General features: G+C 47.6%; 1 protein-coding gene across 10 annotated transcripts in view; it reads left to right on the top strand.

Moving 5' to 3' along the window:
- CTIF (cap binding complex dependent translation initiation factor) overlaps window positions 1-18467 on the top strand; it is a 294493-nt gene that overhangs the window by 242435 nt on the left and 33591 nt on the right. For 9 of the 10 annotated variants that reach the window (XM_058692168.1, XM_058692164.1, XM_058692171.1 and 6 more), the window contains one exon: window positions 10965-11120. The exons of the other annotated variant lie outside the window; for it this stretch is intronic. In XM_058692168.1, the coding sequence (XP_058548151.1) occupies window positions 10965-11120 (156 nt within the window). The remainder of the gene's footprint in view (window positions 1-10964; window positions 11121-18467) is intronic. 10 annotated transcript variants of the gene reach the window in all.

Raw genomic sequence — 18467 nt, 5'->3', positions numbered from 1 at the left:
CCCCACTGCACCCCAGTGCTGCTGCTGCTCCCGCCCCCCCTCATACAGATCAGCAGAGCTGAGCCAACCTGACCTGATTTTGCCAAGCCAGAGATATTCTAGGTGCTCACACCCTGGGAAGCTTGGAAAATGTCTCCAGAAGGTTCTAGATTCAACTGGAAGTGGCTGATGGCTGTTCCCGGCCACAGTGCCATCCATGAACCATCAGTGATGGAGAGTGTCGCCAGTGATTTTTTTTTTTAATTAATAATAATTGGAGGGCTGGGATTGGGGGAACGATTTTCATTTTCACTGATTCAAGCAGATTCAAGATCATCCAATAACGTTATTCTCTCTTCATCCTTTTGAGTGGGACTCAAAGGCCTATAGTACCCACCAACATGTAGGCAGGGCATTTGACATGATGCTCAGGAGAGTTTCAGGCATGTGTGAAAGCCACAGTGATGGTCCCAGACCCAGATCTGTGTTTGCAGTGGGGAGCTGTTTCCTCTATCTGTGGTCTGGGGATCAGTCGTAGCGCCCCACCTGCCCAGCTATGAAATTGGCAACATGGGTCTGGCAGATCAGGGAGCCCCATGTCCACGTCCGCAGTGATTGGGCTGAGGGATGGTCATGTGACAAGCGGGGCCGATCAGAATCTGTCCCTGAGATTTGTGGTTTGGACAGTAGGACACAGGGAGGTCTGTCTTCCTTCCGCTCACAAGCCATTATGATAGAGATTGGGACCTACTGACCACCATCTCTGCCCTTTGCCGTCGCAAAGGGAGACCCTGGCAGGAGAGAAAGTGGTTAATATGCACAAAACCAAGACAGGCAGAGGCAAGAGCGGGAGGGCCAGCTCTGGCATCACTGCGTGAGCCCCGTGGATCGGCTGTGTCCTTGGACCCCACCCCTCCTATTAGCCAGTTGAGGCCGCGTGCGGGTTTGGGAGGGTTTTCTGTCACTCCCAGCTGAGATCACTACCCAACAGCGCACAGCAGAGTGAAGCAGTGGAGAGTGAGAGCGACCAGGGCTTTGGCATCATGTGGGTGGATGTCTGGTCCGCGGGCCAGGCATGTCAGGGATACTCAGTGAGAAGTCCCGCCTGGAGTGGGAAAGGACATGCCCAGAGCCAAGGAGCAGTGCAGGGCCCAGCAGACATCAGAACTCCAGGCAAGCAACCAGTCGTGGCGGGGGAAGGCTGCAGCCCTGTGCTCACACTGGCCTCCAGCCACCTTCTCCCTCCAGACAAGATGGGGAGCCACAGCAGTCTCAGGCCCGAGCCTGAGTGACCTATGGGTCAGAGTCTCACTGTTGCAGAGCTGAGGTACTACTGAGTGAATCCCCAGTGCCAGGCCTCAGCACCTAACAAGACCGAGTCAAGACTAGCAGCCGTGGCCACGGTGTGGCCGTGATGGCCAGCTGTGGGTGCAGCCTGGTGAGCATGCCTCTCGGCCGGGGCTGCACCCACAGCCTGCCAGAAGGATGGGGGGCAGCCAGGTCCGGGGCCAGCTTTGGTGGACAGAATGACTCAGGATGCGATGACCAAGAGGTCTCTCCGCCACTTGTTAAACACCTACTGTGCGCCAGATACACCGCACGCGTCACTCTTTGAAGCCAAGAAGGTCTCTCTGACCCAGTCGGAGGGACGCCAAGCCCTGGGTGATCCTTCCATGATGCTGCCCCAAGTGGGTGTGTGAGAGGCAGGGTGTGTGGGCTGCCGGAGGCAGCCTGGCCAAGACAAAGATGCCTACCAGATAGCCCTTCCTCCCTTCTCCTCCCCTGACCCTGACACTGTGCTGGAGGCATGCCCACCCAGCCTCAGCCCATTCTCCTTACCGACCCGGCCCGGCCATGTGTCCTGATGCCTGGCTCCCAGCGCCATTCCGTCCTGCCTGGAGCCCAGGGATCCACTGTTCAATCACAGAAGGTGGGCCTGTTTTTATAGCCATCACTTCTTCTGGTACGAAGCCACTGAAACCAACCTGAGGTGGCTTAATTTCCCTGAATCTCCTTTCATAAGGTTGCAGAGGGGTCTCGTGGAGCCCGGAGGCCCCAGCCCAGAAAAGGACAGGAAATGGCACATCCAGGATTCTCTGTCTCAGGCCACAGGAGATTGATCTAGCTAGGCTCTAGTTTCCTCTCCGGACCAGCTCTGGGCTTGGGAATTCCCCTGCCTCTGGGGGGACTGCTACTTTAGAGAGGGAGTCGGCAGCAGGGGCGCCTCCCTGAGTGGCTGACACTGAAGCAGAAGCCTGAAGGAAGTGAAAGCCTGCGCCGAATAAAAATAGAGCACCTCCTAGTCGAAAATGACTTTTCATCTTTCCGATATAAAGAATCCCATCAAATACTCTCTTTGAGCCCTCCAGCCAGTGGCCGAGGAGAAGGGCTGAGACCCACTCACTGCCGCTGGCTGTCACCAGCTCCTCAATGCCTGTCCCTCCCACGTCTCATCCCAGCCTCTCCAGGAAAAAGAAACTTCCTGCCAGAAGTAAATAAGAGTGCACTTTCTCCTCCCCGCTGGGGAGATGGCAGCCCCAGCCACCTCTCTGCCCAGAAACAAACCGGAGTCACTGGGGGTGTAGAGTGTGCATGGGCACATTTCCCCGGGTCGTTTGTTTTCAAAGAAGGAGAAGGGAATGATGGTGAGTTTGCAGGGAGCGGTGGGGCCGCCCGTGGACTTCAGGAAGTGTCCGAATACACTGTGATCCTTATGCCTTACCCCTCCCCTCGCTCAGGACGGCATCTCCCCAGTGCCGTGGCTGCCTGGGGGCGGGGGTGTCTCCCCCCTGTGCCTGTACGCAGCTGTTTTTGGCTTGACCACAGGACTCTATCATGCCAGAGTTCATGTGGTTATCCAGAGCAGGGAAGAATTTCCCAGAATGCCTTGAGAAACCTGAGACACTGAATGGCTTTCAGGGCTTATTGATGTGGCCGGTGCAGGAAATAGCAGTACGTCAATAAATAGTTTTAGGCAGGAAACAGGGCTTAAATGGTAGCCTTAAAGTTTGGGGAAAGGCACTAGGGGTTGCTGGGAGGGAGCCTGCCAGGCAGATGAGAACCTGGAGCCAAATACCAGACTTTGAAATGGCTGCCACCAATCTGAGGCCCCTTGCTGGTTCTGGATGCAAGAGGCCGATGTTGAAGGCAGAGCTGAGACCCAGGGGACGGCCGATTTCGGTTGGCAGAAAAGAGCTCCTTGTTTCAGAGGAAAAGCCGGCAGCCGACAACATGTGTGCCCAGAGAAGACACGCAGCTGGGTTTCGGTGGCCTCTGAGCTGGGCATGTTCACAACGCATTTCCCCCCCCTTCCAGTGAGAGTCAACGCTAGCTTGTAGAACACTCCAGGAGTTCCGCTGTCCTCGTCAAAAAAATCAAGGGAAAGGGTCACAACCTGCCAATTTCTTCCTAAGGAACTGCTTTTCTGATTATAAAACAAAATGTTCACAGAAAAATAGAAACATTCAGGAAGTAATAAAAAGTAAAAAACAAAGGTCATCCATAAATCCACTGTTGAGAAACAACGACTGTTACACCTTGGATATTTCTCATCTTTTTCCTTTCAAAGAAAATTTCACGGGGGTGCCTGGGTGGCTCAGTCAGTTGAGCATCTGATGCTTGATTTCGGCTCAGGTCATGATCTTCACGGTTCGTGGGTTCGAGCCCAGCATCGGGCTCCACGCTGACGGCACTGAGCCGGCTCTCTCTTCCTCTCTCTCTCTGCCCCTCCCCCTACTCACACTCTCTCTCTTTCTCCCTCTCTCAAAATAAATAAAAATGTTTTCAAAAAATTTGTGGATGCGATTACATGCAATTACATGCAATTATGCTTTCGGTTTTTTCACTTAACGTTATATAGCCATTTTCCCATGGTGTTATAAACTTCTCATAAACGTAATTTTTCATGGGTGCAAGGATTATCGCTTACTTAATCATTCTCCTATTGTTGGATACTTAGGTTGTTGAATTTTTGTGCTTGTTAAGCTTATTTTTCCTGTTACTATTAATACTGCCTTATGATAATTATCCCCAAGTGCAATTGCTAAATCAAATAAGAACACTTTGAAGGCTTATTTTAAGATCTTTTTAGGAACGTATAACCAATTTACACAGCACGCATATGAATGTCTATCTCACCGCATCCTCACCAGCACTGACCATCACCGGTTTTTAATTTATTAATATAGAAGGTAGAAAAAAATGGTATTTTCATGAATTTGATTGCTACTGAGACTTAATTAATTTGTTTCTATTTATTTATCAGCAATTTATGTTTTCATATGTGAATTATCCTGTAATGGCCTTTTCCCATTCATCCATGAGGGATTTAGTACTTGTATTACAAATTTGATCAAGGTGTTTATAGACTGACTGTTGCCCTGTGTCACAATTATTACAGACTTTTTTCGCAGACTATTAATTGCCTTCTAAGTGTGTTTGTAATACTTTGATGCATTCCTTTGTTGTGTTAATGTGGAAAGCCCTTCTCCATCCAGAAATTTTATTCTCCATCTAATTTTCTTCAAATTCATGTGGTTTGTCTCTTTTTTTTTTTTTTTTTTTTTTTTTTTCTTGAAGGTTTACCTCTTTATTCCATCTGGTATTCATTTTAGGGCCCAGTGTGAAGGGAGACTCTAAAGTATTATCCCCCCCCCAACTCCCGTACTTAGACAGCTGTACCTGTACTGTTGCCTGAGTGACTAATGCTCCCTTTGCCACTGATTTGTGGTCCTCTGGGGACCATGTGATAAATCCTTATGGATACCAAATCTGTTTCTAGGCTATGTGATCTAACTATCCATTCTTATGTCGGTTCCACACCCTTTCGAATTAAAGCTTTAGGATAGGTGAAAACCCGTATGACTCTTTGCAATTTTGATGGTTCTGATTTTAGCTTTTCTCCTGTACTCTTTCAAATTACTTTTAGGATTATTTTTTTAAGCCCTTTTCCCTCCAAAGAGTTCCCATTGGAATATGGAGTACAAACCAAAGCTACGCTTGTGAATTATTTCACAGGGAATCACTATCTTTATAATGCTATCTACCCATTAAGGAATATTGTGTGTTTCTTCATTTGTTGAAGACTGTCCGGAATCTCTCAGTTTGGTTTTGCAATTTTCTTCGTAGAAATTTTGCACATTTCTAAATAATGTTAGTTAAGTATTTTTGTTGTTTTAAAAAATGAGCTTTTGTGCACTAAAATATCTCACTGGTTAATCTTATTTTAAAAAGCTGTTGATTTTTGTTTATTAATTTTGGGTCTAAATACTCTTATTAATTAATTAGTGGCTAAACTGTCTTCTTAATTCGAATCTTTATTAGAGGGTTCTCCTGGGTTTTTCATACGCATAACCACATCAAATCATTTTATCTCCTTCCAAGGGTCATGGACGTTGCTGCAATTTTTTAATTAGGCCTATTGATGTAATATATTATGTTGATGGATTTCCTAATACTAAATTGTCCTTGCCTTTCCGGCATAAAATCTACTTGGTTATAACGATCTATTTACTAGCATTTCATTTAGGACTTTCACATCAACTCACATCAGAGAGATAAGCCCATGGACTTGCTTGCTTGTAATATACTATCATGAGATTTGGGTAATAGGAAACTGGAAAAACTTATCTTTTTATGTTCTAGATCAGTCAACATAGCAGAGCAGCTATCTAATTTTTTGAAAATTTGAATCAACTTACCTATAAAAATCATAAGTTTAGAGACCTCCAAATTCAGAACTTTTCATTTTGTTTTATGATTTTTATCTTTTCTGACTTTTTTATTGATTTTTTAAGTAAAGTGTGGTTATATTTATTTTTTTTAACATCGCCTGTTTTATCATTTTCCCCCAAATCATCAACACAGCGTTGTAAATAGCTTTTATTACATTTTTATCTACTGTATATCTTTTTTAATATTTTGACTGTATTTCTGCTTTATTCCTGTTTCTTCTTTCTTGATTTTACATAATTTCCTTTCTCTGTTTTCTAATTAATTAGTTTTGGGCTTTATCTCTATTATGTCCTTTCATATATTTCCTTAGTTACTAGAGCCTTGTTAATAAAAGCTTATTTACTTTGAGAGAGACAGAGAGAGGTGGGAGAGGAGGGACAGAGAGAGAGAGAGAGAGAGAGAGAGAGAGAGAATCCCAAGCAGTCTCCATGCTTCAGCACAGAGCCCAACGTGGCATTTGATCCCATAAACCATGAGGTCATGACCTGAGCCGAAATCAAGAGTCAGACAGCTTAACCGACTGAGCCATCCAGGAGCCTCCTCCACATGTGTAATTTCGAATTTAATAACATATTTCACCCAGTATATCCAAAATTTCAACATGTAGTTGGTATTTTTTAAATATGAGACATTTACATTCTTTGATACTAAGTCTTTAACAACTCCCCTCTATTTTACACTTACAGCACATCTCAGTTTGTATGACCACATTTCAAGCACTCAGTAGTCCTATGTCACGAGTGGCTACCATACTGGACAGAATAGGTTTGGATGATGTATTTGCTTCCTCTTTTGAATAGCCCAAATAGTTAAGACTATAAACTTACCTTTCATTATAGCTTTGACCACCTCCCGCAAGTGTTTATAACTCTCTATTTCCTAATCTATTATCATATATTTGAGGATCTCTTCATTCCATCTTTCTTTAGGAGACTATTTTTAAACACCCAAGTAATTGGCTGTTCTTTTATCGCTCTTAATTCTTGGCCCAAATAGAATCTCTGTGCTTGGAAATTTGTAGTGAATCACAACTTACATGAGGCTAGTTTCCCTTTAGTCTTATTAATTACATTATTGAAACCATCTAAGTGATTAAATTTTGTCCATTAGCCATGGAATACTAGTGGTTTCGTTTCCAAATACTGTTTTTCTTTTTTTCCTTATGTTTCAAGAGATTTTGTTTTATATATTTGAGTCGATGCTATGTAGTATATAATCTTTCTTGTTATCTATTATGAATGTAATTATACATATATATATATAAAACCTTTTTTATTTTACTTAACTATTGTTATCTTGAAAACTACTTTGATTTTACTAGTGTTTTCATTTTATTTTTATTTTCCCACCATTATTTTTACCCATCCATTTATTTTATATATCCTGTTTCAGGGTGGCCAATGGTTACTAGTGTTTATTTTTAATATTTTCAAAGTCATAGTTTAACTTCTATTTCTATGTTTACCGTACTTAAGGAAAACACAATAGCTTGTGAATCCTTCGGGTCTAAATTATGAAATGTGTATGCCTTACAGTCTTCTGTTCCTTTCTACCAGTATTTATCAGTCTTCACTAATTTAATCTTAGATTATTAAATCACTACTACTATAAGATTCTTATTCAGATTTCGTTTAAAGATCAAATAGCTTCTCTTTCAAGGACTGTTTCCGGCTTTTGATTCTATCTTACAACCAAAGTTATAATTACTTATTTTAACTTCATCAGTCTGTCTACCTCGTTTCAGTTTTCACTTCTGGTCCTGCTCTACTCTGATTTCCTCAAGCTGAGTCTAAATTTTGTTGGCTGGGCATGCTCTTAAGAAAGCTTTTACATGTTTAAATGATTTTTCACTGCGGCAACAGAAAACACCACATAAGTAAAATTTACCGTCTCGACCGGTTATATGTGTGCAATTCCATCATGTTAGCTATGGTCACATTGTTGTGCAACCAGTCTCCACAACTTTTTCATCTTACGGAACTGAAACTCTAACCCATCAAGCAATTCTCCGGTCCCCTCTCTCCCCAGCCACCAGCAACCACCATTCTGCCCTCTGTTTCTGTGATTTCGACTTCTCCAGTTACCTGTGGAGGAGGAATCATACGGTATTTGTCATTTTGTGGCTTGCATATTTCAGTTAGCATAATGTCCTCCAGGTTCACCTGTGTTGTAGCACGTGTCAGAATTTCCTTCCTTATTAAGCATGTAGGTAGGACTTTGAAGAACATTTACTTATGTAAGATGCGTTTCTCCTGCTTTTGCTCGGCGCTCTGTGTGTTCTTTTCCCCCTCAAACAAACGAAGATGTTGCCTCGGTGTCTCTGAGTTTTAACATCAAATACAGAAGTGTAAGGCCAACCACATTTTTGTTCCTTTGTAAGAAACCTAGGGTTGTTTCCCGCCCCCCCCCCCCCCGCCGCGCCCTGATCAAAGCTGTTTTTAGAATTTTTCTTTTTCTTGAAATTAAAAAAGAAAATTCTCCTGCTAAGTATCAATGGTGGGGCTCCGGAACGCCGTGCGCCCTTTCCACCTGAAGAGTGTATTCTTTGACTTCTGGTTTTCAACTCAAAGTGTTTCGCTCTGGTCTCTGTATCCCATCTATTCTGGGATCCTTTTTGAAAACCTCTGTAATTCATAGGTGAGACATCCGTCCACTCAGTCTCCTCCTTTTTCATTTCCTTTTCATCCATCTTCAGCTTTCTAGTTGTTTTCCAAGTTTGTCTTATGTACGACTTTTTCTGCAGAACCCATTCCGTCCTTTGTTGCCTTCGGCTCACGTCCCCATGTTGCCACTGTGTTCCTCATTCCCATTCGGTTCCCCCCCGAACGCCGGCTCCCATCTTAACACTTCCTCGCTGCTTGGGGCTTCTAGCGAGTCGTGATCCCCACTTGTGAATGCCCCTCCACCTGTCACAGAACCCATGCTATTGCCCTTCGGGACCTAAAAGCCCACCATGTTTTGTACTTGAATTTTTAACTTTATTTATTCTTGGCACCTTGTTTTCATTTTCAAAGCCATGCATTACCATTAGGCCTTCAGGGTAGCACGCCCCTGTTCTGCGGTGCAGGCTCTTCCCATAGAGGGCACATTGCTTTTCTCTTCCCTTACCCTTGAATGACAGAGGCTCAGTTTGGTTTTGGGGTTAGCCGTATGGATCATCCTTGGAATTCTCGATGTCTGCTGCGGCAGCGGTCGAGTCTTCCTCTCTGTGGGTGGTTTCATGTGCACACCCCAAGTGTGATTTCCAGTATTTAGCAGGTGTTCAGATTCCTAGTGCGTTTTGCCAGCCCCAAACAGAATCCTCTCTTGGGGCCACTGATTACCGGGAGGAAACTGAGTCAAGCTGTAGTTCTTTGATCAGATGTGATCGGTTTTTTAAACTCTGTGGCTTCTGGTATGCACAGCCCCAAGCCTTTTCCTGACTGAGAGCGCTTTGCCTGATAGTACCGCGCCTCTGAGGACACAGGGTGCCTTCGGCCCCTGAATCCCTAGTGACCAGGGCAAGAGCAGTGCTGGTAGGAGCTGCCCTGGTGCACGGGACGGGGTGCGAAAGCAGCCACAGACTGCCTACCAGCCAGGGGTCGACGGGGAAGGGCTGAAGGCCAAGCTGCCTGCCCATCTACCCCTTGACTTTGGTCTTCTGGGGAGGAGGCTTAAGCTGCCCCGGGCAAAGAGAGCTTCTTCACGACAGCATTTTAGTTACTGGCGTCAACCTCCCGAGTCTGGTGAGGAGTCTGTTGGTGAACTGTTATCTTCCTTCTCAGTGTTGTCGTGGGGATTTCTTCTTCTACGTCCGCCTGCACAGGCATTTTTCTGGGAGATGGGGAAAGGATAACTCAGGCACTGATAGAGGGCCCCGACTTGACTCCCAGGTCGGCACTTTATAAAGGCCGGGCGTTGTTGCACAACGGAATCACCTGGAGGCTTTCACGGATTACCAGGGTCCTGGCCCCACCGTGGCCAGCGACACCAACCTCTCTGCAGTGGAGCCCAAACATCTGTAGCTTCCAGGTTCCTCCAGGTGACTCCAGCGTGCAACCAAGGCTGAGAGCCTTCAGGCCAGTATCTCGAGAGCAATGGTAGGGCGGAGGTTCTTACTCAGATTCCAATGCTAAGTGACCTCGATCCAGTCTTTTAACCTCTTTGAGCCTTAGTCTCTCCCATTCGAACATTGAAACACTAATGTCTGCCTCTGCTCTGACCACATAAGGATATAGTGGGACAAACACAGGCTAATGAGAATGAAATGACCTAAAGATTCATGACTTCTAGGACAGCAGTCCAGGGCCCTTTATAGGCCTAGGGTGGTGGGCAAAGTCATGTATTCATTCACAGGTACCTAAAACACCACCAGGCCGCCCCTCTGGGCTCCCTGCTCTCAGCGCAGGGCCCACTTCGGCTCCTCTGTCCCCGTCTCTCTCTCTCTCTCTCCCTCTCTCTCTCTGCCCTTCCCCACTTGCACTCTCTCTCCCTCTCTCTCTCTCAAAAATATACAAACATTTACGGACACGTGGGTAGCTCAGTCAATTAAGCGTCCGACTTCAGCTCAGGTCATGATCTCATCGTTTGTGCGTTCGAGCCCCTCGTGGGGCTCTGTGCCGACAGCTCGGAGCCTGGAGCCTGCTTCAGACTTTATCTCCCTCTCTCTCTGCCCCTCCCCCTCTGTCTCTCTCTCTCTCTCTCTCTCTCTCTCTCTCTCTCTCAAAAATAAACACTGAAAACTTTTAAAAGAAAATAAAAATAAAAAGGAAGAGGAAGAAAAGCTTGGTGTCCAGAGCAGGCAGATCTGGGTTCAAATCCCAGCTCTGCCATGGGCAAATTGGATAACTTCTCTAACCTCCATTTCACCATCTATAAAATGGGGCAATAATAGGACCTACCTCATGGGATCATTGTGATGATCGAATATGAACAGTTAGGGTACTTGACTCCAAAGGTGCTTTGGAGGTTAACCAGAGCGGGTGGAATGGGCGAGGCGATGACCCTGGGAGAGGTGTCATCTCGCCTTCATCTCACTCCCCCACCTCGCTATTGGGGTCAGCGAGGCAAGGCTGACGGGCCCCCAATCTGGAAACTGAGGAAGAGGCGCTGTGGACGCAGGTCGGGGTGGCTCTGGAGTCCCCAGCAGTCACCCTCCAGCCACTGAAAGCGTGGGGTTGACCAGTTGCCTCGGACTAGCCCTTAGCCGGTAGGCGCTACGGCTGAGCAGGCTGACCTTGGCGAGGCTGACCCGGTCTCTTGTGCCTCCGCAGAAGGACTTCACGGTGCGGGAGGAGCTGCAGCAGCAAGACGTGGAGCGCTGGCTTGGCTTCATCACCTTCCTGTGCGAGGTGTTCGGCACCATGCGCAGCAGCACGGGCGAGCCCTTCCGCGTGCTCGTCTGCCCCATCTACACCTGCCTCAGGGAGGTAAGCGACCGGCGCCGACAACGTCACCTTGGAATGTCTGTAAGCAAAACCCGGATTCCCCGGGGAAAGCTACGGGGCCGGTACCACTTACCGCGCGATCAATCGCTTGGTCTTAAAGAGAAACGTAAGTCCCCGGGCTTCTGTTTACGAAAGCCAGGCTGTAATTTACTCGGTTTGTATAAAGGGCAAGAGCCGTCCAAAGGGAAGGATTGTTAACTCAGACCTCACAATCTAGAACGCTGCCTGCAGGGAGGAGGCCTCCAGGAAGTATGAACTGAATGAGTAGATCTTTGGTCTGGATTGGTTTGCCGTTGAATTATTTGCTTCTAAGTTTCACCTAAAAAAAAGAAATGAACAAGAATTGCCGAGAAGCTTTTGAGAAGCAAGAGGTCAGGGGTGGCCTTGCCCTACAAGATACAGGTCAGGGGCGGCCTGCCCTACCACTGCAGAAGGTCACCCTGGCTACGCCCGGGGGGCCAGAATTGGAAGGGACAAACACAGAAGCCGGGAGCGCCTTACGGGGCCGTTGGTGTCGTCTGGTGACAGGGTGGTGGCTCGGAACCCAGCCGTGACCGTGTGGAGGGGGACTGTATTCCAGTTATGTTTTCGAGTTGGAACCGACGGGACCTGCTGACGTGAGATTTCGGGGAAAGGAGGAAGGGACGTGGGCTCCCGGTTCATCGGCCTGGTGGCGCCATTTTCTGGGATGGGAAGGCCTGGAAGCAAAACACAGTGGGGATGAAAACCAGGAGTCGTTTTCTTCTGTTTGGGTGACCTCGTAGTCACCAGGGAGCTGTCCTGCGGTTGCTCAGATAGAAGTGTCTGGAGATCAGGAAGCCATCGGGATCCCTGGGGACATGGACTTGAGCGTCGTGTAAAGTGACAGTGTGCACCTGGTGCTCCAGGCGGGGGACCAGATGGGGTGACCCACGGAGTGGGGGTAGATGGAGGAGTGGCCAGGAGGCGGGAAGGCCAGCCAGGAGGGCGCGGGTCAGAGGAGGCTCCAGGAGGGCTGAGAATCATCCCACCGGGAGCTGGTGCCAACCCGTCACATGTGCTGCCCCCTCCCACTCCCAGCAGCGGCCCTGGGACCTAGGGAGGAGCAGCCTCGGGAGCGGCGGAGGGGGGGGCGGTCAATCCGACCAGCCAGAGAAGCGGCCGGGGTTTAGCAACAAGGAGGTCGGGGGCCCGCGGTGTCAGTGGGGCGAGCACGGACACCACGTGAGGCCACGCTGCGGAGTCAGTGGAGGTGAGGACGTGCGTGCGGACAAGTCTTTGGAGAAGTGTTTCTGTGAAAGGCAACAGGGAAAGAGGAACCTGTCACCTACAGGGGAGGGGTGGCCTCAAGGGACATTTTTTGTGTTTTTGAAAGGAAGAAGGTAATAGAGCAGTGTAAGAGAAGGGAAGGGGTATTTGTGAATGTCTTGGAAGCATCCACTTCTAGGGAGCAGGGTGCTCGCCCCCGGCGGTGCAGATGCTGGCTAGAGCAGAGCACGCGGACCTCCCCCGGGCACCTTGGAAGCCCGTCAGCCTCGTAGCCAGACGAACTTCTTAACGAACGCGCCTGATTTCAGAGTTCTTTCTCAGAATCAGAAAACGGCCTCTTCCAACCGTGTGTCGTTCTCAAAGCGTCGCAAACTTGAACGCAGCACCACGAGAGGCCATAGCTTTGCGTTTGCCATCCCTCGGGGGTGACTGGAAGGCGGCCCTCTTGGAAGCAGGATGGCCTCCTGGGGTCCTCCCACCCCTGCCTGAGTTGCCCTGTGCCCCTGGCAGCCCAGCTCAAGGCAGGGAGCAGCGCTGTTCGAGGGCAGTGACCTGGATTGCCCCGACACGTTCCCTCTGCGTGATCTGGGCACCTCCTGGTGTCGCCATCACCTGCTTCCCCGGGCAGCAGGAGGCAGGGCTGCAGCCGAGCGCCGGCCCTGGCTGCCAGGCCGCTTCTAACACCGCCTGACGTAGCGCGAACTTTCGGGTGTGAGATCCGGAAGGTGCCAGGAGATCTGCGCAGAAACCGAGGAGCTTCCCCTAGTGCACGCTTGTTGGGCACATGAAACCTTTCAGGACGGTGTCACAAACCCAAAAGTGCCTGCCACGCTCACGGTAAACTTGAAGAGTAAATAGTTCATCTGTGGCTTTCACTGTTTTGTGAAAAGAGGAAACCGGAGCCCCGTGCTCCAAGCTGTCTGCTCGGGGCCCACGGTGAGGTGGTTCAAGAGCACCAGGCCGGGGCTCAAATCCTGCCTCTGCCGGTTTTCGGCCGTTCCGTCTCAGGAGAGAGCTCACCTGCCCTGAGCCTTGGCTCCTGACCTGTAGAGCGGGATCATGCTGCTGGCCCTGAAGGGGTTTAGGGAGAAAGACACGGTGTGGAGTGGGTGCTAAGAGCGCCAGGACAAGTAGGTCAGGGTGTGGAAGGAAATGCCCAAGGGACTTGTTCTTAGGCACGGTGGCTTTCAGAGAGCTGGGTGTCCTCCAGGCTGACTTAGGACTGGGCACATGCCCAATCTTAAAGGGGCACAGAGGCTGAGAGCCCTGCCCAGAGGGACACAGGGCCAGTCAATGCCAGGGCTGGCCTGGAGCTTCTCACTGACCAATCTAGGGCTCTTTCCAATAAATAGAGAACTTAGCTTCCCTAAAACAGGGCCTTAAGAAAAGATGGGGGCATGAAGGGGGGCCCTGTGCCTTTGCCAGCTCCCTGGAGATAGACACTTGAATTCGCAGAATCTGTTGCTGCCTCCCCTACCTTATCTGTCACACACACACACTCACACCTAGGCCTGACTGACATTCCCAAAGCAGGTTGGGCCAGCTCTAAGAAGTTTCTAGAAGCCAAAGCCACTGCTGCTGCCTCTCTCTCCGTGGAAGAGCTTAGGGTATTCCCCTGAGGCCATGCAGATGGCCGACCCCAAATCTACTGGGCCCACCCCTACCCTGGGTCCTCCCAATTCCCAGAACCACCCCAGGCCCACATTGCCGGCTGCCCACTAGACACATCCAGGTCATGCCTCAAGCCCCTCCAAGCAGATGTGGCCAGAGCTCTTCCCCAAGGCCTTCCTGCACAGTCCAGGTCCTGGTGTGGGCCCAGACCCTTACTTCCTGCCCCCTCGCAGCCAGGCAGCAGCCCCAGAACTCACCCAGTTGCCTTTTCTTTTTTTTTTTTCAACGTTTTTAATTTATTTTTGGGACAGAGAGAGACAGAGCATGAACGGGGGAGGGGCAGAGAGAGAGGGAGACACAGAATCGTAAACAGGCTCCAGGCTCCGAGCCATCAGCCCAGAGCCCGACGCGGGGCTCGAACTCACGGACCGCGAGATAGTGACCTGGCTGAAGTTGGACGCTTAACCGACAGCGCCACCCAGGCGCCCCCCCAGTTGCCTTTTCTTACAGTCATGGGCCACCCGTTGTATCCCCTGCTTCTGCACACCTCCATGGCTTCTCCTCCTCCCCTTTCCTCTAGCTCCTAAATAAAACACAGACCCATGGGCCATCTTGGTGTGAAAAGTCTCATTTAGCACAAACCTAAGAGGAAGAAAATCATCACAGCCCTACCACAACCTTGGGGTCCTCAGCTCACAGAGGCCACCTTCGCTGGACCTGGGGCTCACTGACCCCCATGCCCCTTTAAGATTGAGTGTGCGCTTGGCCCCAAAGCCCCTTCAGACTGGAGGCCACCGAGGGCTCTGAGAGGCACCCTGCCCTGGAGGGAGTCCCTGGGCCTTTCCTTGCACACTCTGACCTAGTTGAATTAACTGTTCTCTCAGTTACTCAAGCTTGAGACCTTGGACTCCATCCCTGGAGTCTCTCTCTTCGTGGCCATAACACCTTTTCCCAGGCCCAGCCCAAGTCCCCTCTTCTGGGAAGTCCCCACCCCCACCCCCAGCAGAGCACAGGGACAGCTCCCAAGAACGAGGCATTGCACTCCATCCTTGAGGCTCCAGCCTTTCCGTGGTGCCTTAGTTAGTATTTTAGTTTGGGTAATTTAGTATTTAATTTATTTAGCAATTTAGTATTTAGTCATGATAACAGCACAGTGAAAGGCATTGGTCCCAAGCACATGATGCATTCTTTTCTCTTTTAACTCTGAAGATTATCATCCCCGGTTGCTAGAGAACAGAGAGGTCAGGCAGCTTGCTCCGGGCCACACAGCAGAGTCTGCTTTGGAATCTAGGTCTGACTGCTGGAGTCTCTCTCTGCTCTTGACATTCTGCTCCTGCCTCATGAAGCACCTTTCTCTTTCCTCGGTCCCTAGCCCAGCGCCTGCTACACAGCGGAAGCCAAATAGGCCATCGTGGAATTGATTCTGCTTTTGCCATAAATAACATGGGCCGATCAGATCTCTCTTTGAGGGATGGAGAAGAATCATGTTCAGTGAGCACTTTTCATTGTCTAAGTGCAAATGGCTGTGCCAAGGTGGTTTTCAAAGTGATTGAAGGGTATAATTGGTGTCTGGAAGGTGCAGGAACCTCCTTGCCCTCCTGTTTACTGCTCACGTTTGCTTCGTGAGCTCTTTTTTTATTTGTTTTTTAACATTTTTTTTAAAGTAATCTCTACACCCAGCGTGGGGCTCACGCTTAAAACCCCAAGATCCAGGGTCACATGCTCTACCGACTGAGCCGGCCAGGTGCCCCTCTTTTTTAAATGTTTTTAATGTTAATGAAATGTTATTGTCATAAGAACACTTAATATGTAGCCTACCCGCTGAACAGATTCTTAAGTGTACATTACAGTTATTGTTAACCTCTAGGTACAATGCCACGCAGCAGATCTCTAGAATCTATCCGTCTGGCATAACAGAAATTTTGTGCGTGGTGATTAGCAGCTCACACTCCCTTCTGCTCCCAGCCTCTGGCTTCCACCATTCTATTCTTTGCTTCTACAAGTTTGACTATTTTAAATGCCCTGTGCAAGTAGAAATATGCAGTATTTGTCCTTCTGTGACTGGCTTGTTTCACTTAGCATAATGTCTTCCGGGTTCATCCAGGCTGTCCCATACTGCCGAATTTCCTTCTTTTATAAAGTGGAATAGTACAGTGGACTCTTGAACAACATGGGTTTGGACCCTGGGGGTCCACTTACATCCCGAGTTTTTACAGTACAGCTCTGTACATGTATTTTCTCTTTCTTAGGATTTTCTTAGTAATTTACAGTTTCTCTCTTCCGGCTTACTTTATCGTACGAATACAGTGTATAATACCTATAACATACAAAATATGCGTTAATTGACTGTTTATGTTATTGGTAAGGCTTCTGGTCAACAGTAGGCTATTAGTTAAGTTTGGGGATGTCAAAAATTATATGTGGATTTTCGACTGCACAGGGGGTCAGTGCCACTAACCCCTGCGTTCAAGGCTCAACTGTATTCCATTGTATGGGTATACCACATTCTTAAATCTGTTCGTCTGTTAATGGACATGTAGGTCGTTCCAACATCTTGGCTACCGCAGTGAGCACAGGAGTGCGAATGTCTCTTCGAGATCTTGATTTCAGTTCTTTTAGATCAATACTCAGAGTGGGATTGCGGATAATATGGTCGTTCTATTTTTAGCTTCTTGTTTAACTGTCTTTCAGAATAGCTATTTCTCTAACACTTGTCTTTTTTTTTTTTAATAGTAATAATAGCCCTCCTCACAGACGTGAAGCAGTGTTGATTTGCATTTCCCTGATAATTAGTGACATTGAGCACCTTTCCATATGCCTGTTGGCCATTTGTATGTCTTCTTTGGAAAAATGTCCATTCAAGTCCTTAGCTCATTTTTTTCAATCCAGGTATTATATATTATATATTTTGAAAATTAACCCATTCAGATACGTGGTTTGCAAATATTTTCTCCTATTCTGTAAGCTGCTTTTCACTGTTGTGTGGTGTGTGTGTGTGTGTGTGTGTGTGTGCGCGTGCGTGCGTGTGTGTTTCTGCGCAGAAACTTTTTCATTTGATGTAGTCCCAGTTGTCTGTTTTTGATTTTGTGCTTCTAATGTCCTATCCATGAAATCACTGCCAAGACCAATGTCATGAAGCTTTTCCCCTAGGGCTTCTTTGACAAGTTACAGTTTCAGGTCTGAAGTTTTAATACATTTGAAGTTATTTTTTTGTGTGTGTGGTGTAAGAGTCCAATTTCATTCTTTGGCATGTGGATATCCAGTTTTCCCAGCACCATTTGTTGAAGAGACTACCCTTTCCCCATTGTGTGTTCCTGGTACTTTGCAGAAGGTCAGTCGACCACATATGCATGGATTTATTTCTGGACTCTCAATTCTGTCCCATTGGTCTATACGTATGTTTTAATTACCATAGCTTTGGAATATATTCTGAAATTTGGATGTGTAGTGATTCCTGACACGTTGTTTTTCAAACTGTATCAAGACTGTTTTGGCTATGTGAATCTTTTGTGGTTCTATATGAATTGTAGAATTGTCTGTTCTATTACTTTTAAAAAGGCGACTGTAATTTTGATAGGGATTGCACTGAATATGTAGGTCACTTTGGGTGGTCTGGACATTTTAACAATATTACATCTTCCACGCCAAGATCAGGAACAAGACAAGGGTGTCCACTCTTAACACTCCTGCTTAACATAATATTAGAAGTCCTAGCCACAGCAACTAGGCAAGAAAAAAGAAATAGAAAACATCCAAATTGAAAAGAAGAAGCAAAATTGTCTCCATGTGCAGATAGCATGATCTTGTATATAGAAGACCCTAAAGATTCTAAAAAAAAAAAAAAGAAGAAGAAAGAAAGAAAAAAGAAAACCCTAAAGACTCTACCAAAAAATTTTAAAAAGGTTAAAACTAATAAATGAACTCAGTAAAGTTGCCAGACACAAAATCAATATACAAAAATCAACTGCATTTCTCGACACTATGATAACAAACTACCTGAAAAGGAAATGAGGAAAACAGTTCACTTTACAGTAGCATGAGAAAGAGTAACATACTTGGGAATAAACTTAACTAAGGAAGTAAAAGACTTACCCACTGAAAACTGAAAAATGTTAATGAATGAAATCAAAGAAGGCCCAAAGAAACAGTAAGGCATCCCTCAAGCTGTTTTCCAGGAGCGTTCTAAGGACCCCTTCATCCTGCTGAGGCCCTCAGCCAAACTGTGACTGCCAGGGCCCCACACAGGAGGGTATAATTAGTGTTTGTGGCCTGAGCTAAGGGTGTCGTCATCTCCCATCTCAGCTGGAGCCAACGTGCCAACCATTTAATTGGTTGGGGGCGGGTGGGGGGGGGGCAGGGAGGGTCCTCTCCTCACACCCTTTTCCTGACCCTACAACACTCTTGGCTCACTCCACTCTGCTGTCGCCTCTATGACCCAATGGTGATCTTGTCAAACTGTTCCGAGATACC

Source organism: Neofelis nebulosa, chromosome 11 (assembly GCF_028018385.1).
Source record: "Neofelis nebulosa isolate mNeoNeb1 chromosome 11, mNeoNeb1.pri, whole genome shotgun sequence".
Lineage (NCBI taxonomy): Eukaryota > Metazoa > Chordata > Mammalia > Carnivora > Felidae > Neofelis > Neofelis nebulosa.
This window is presented reverse-complemented; position numbering and strand designations above follow the sequence as displayed.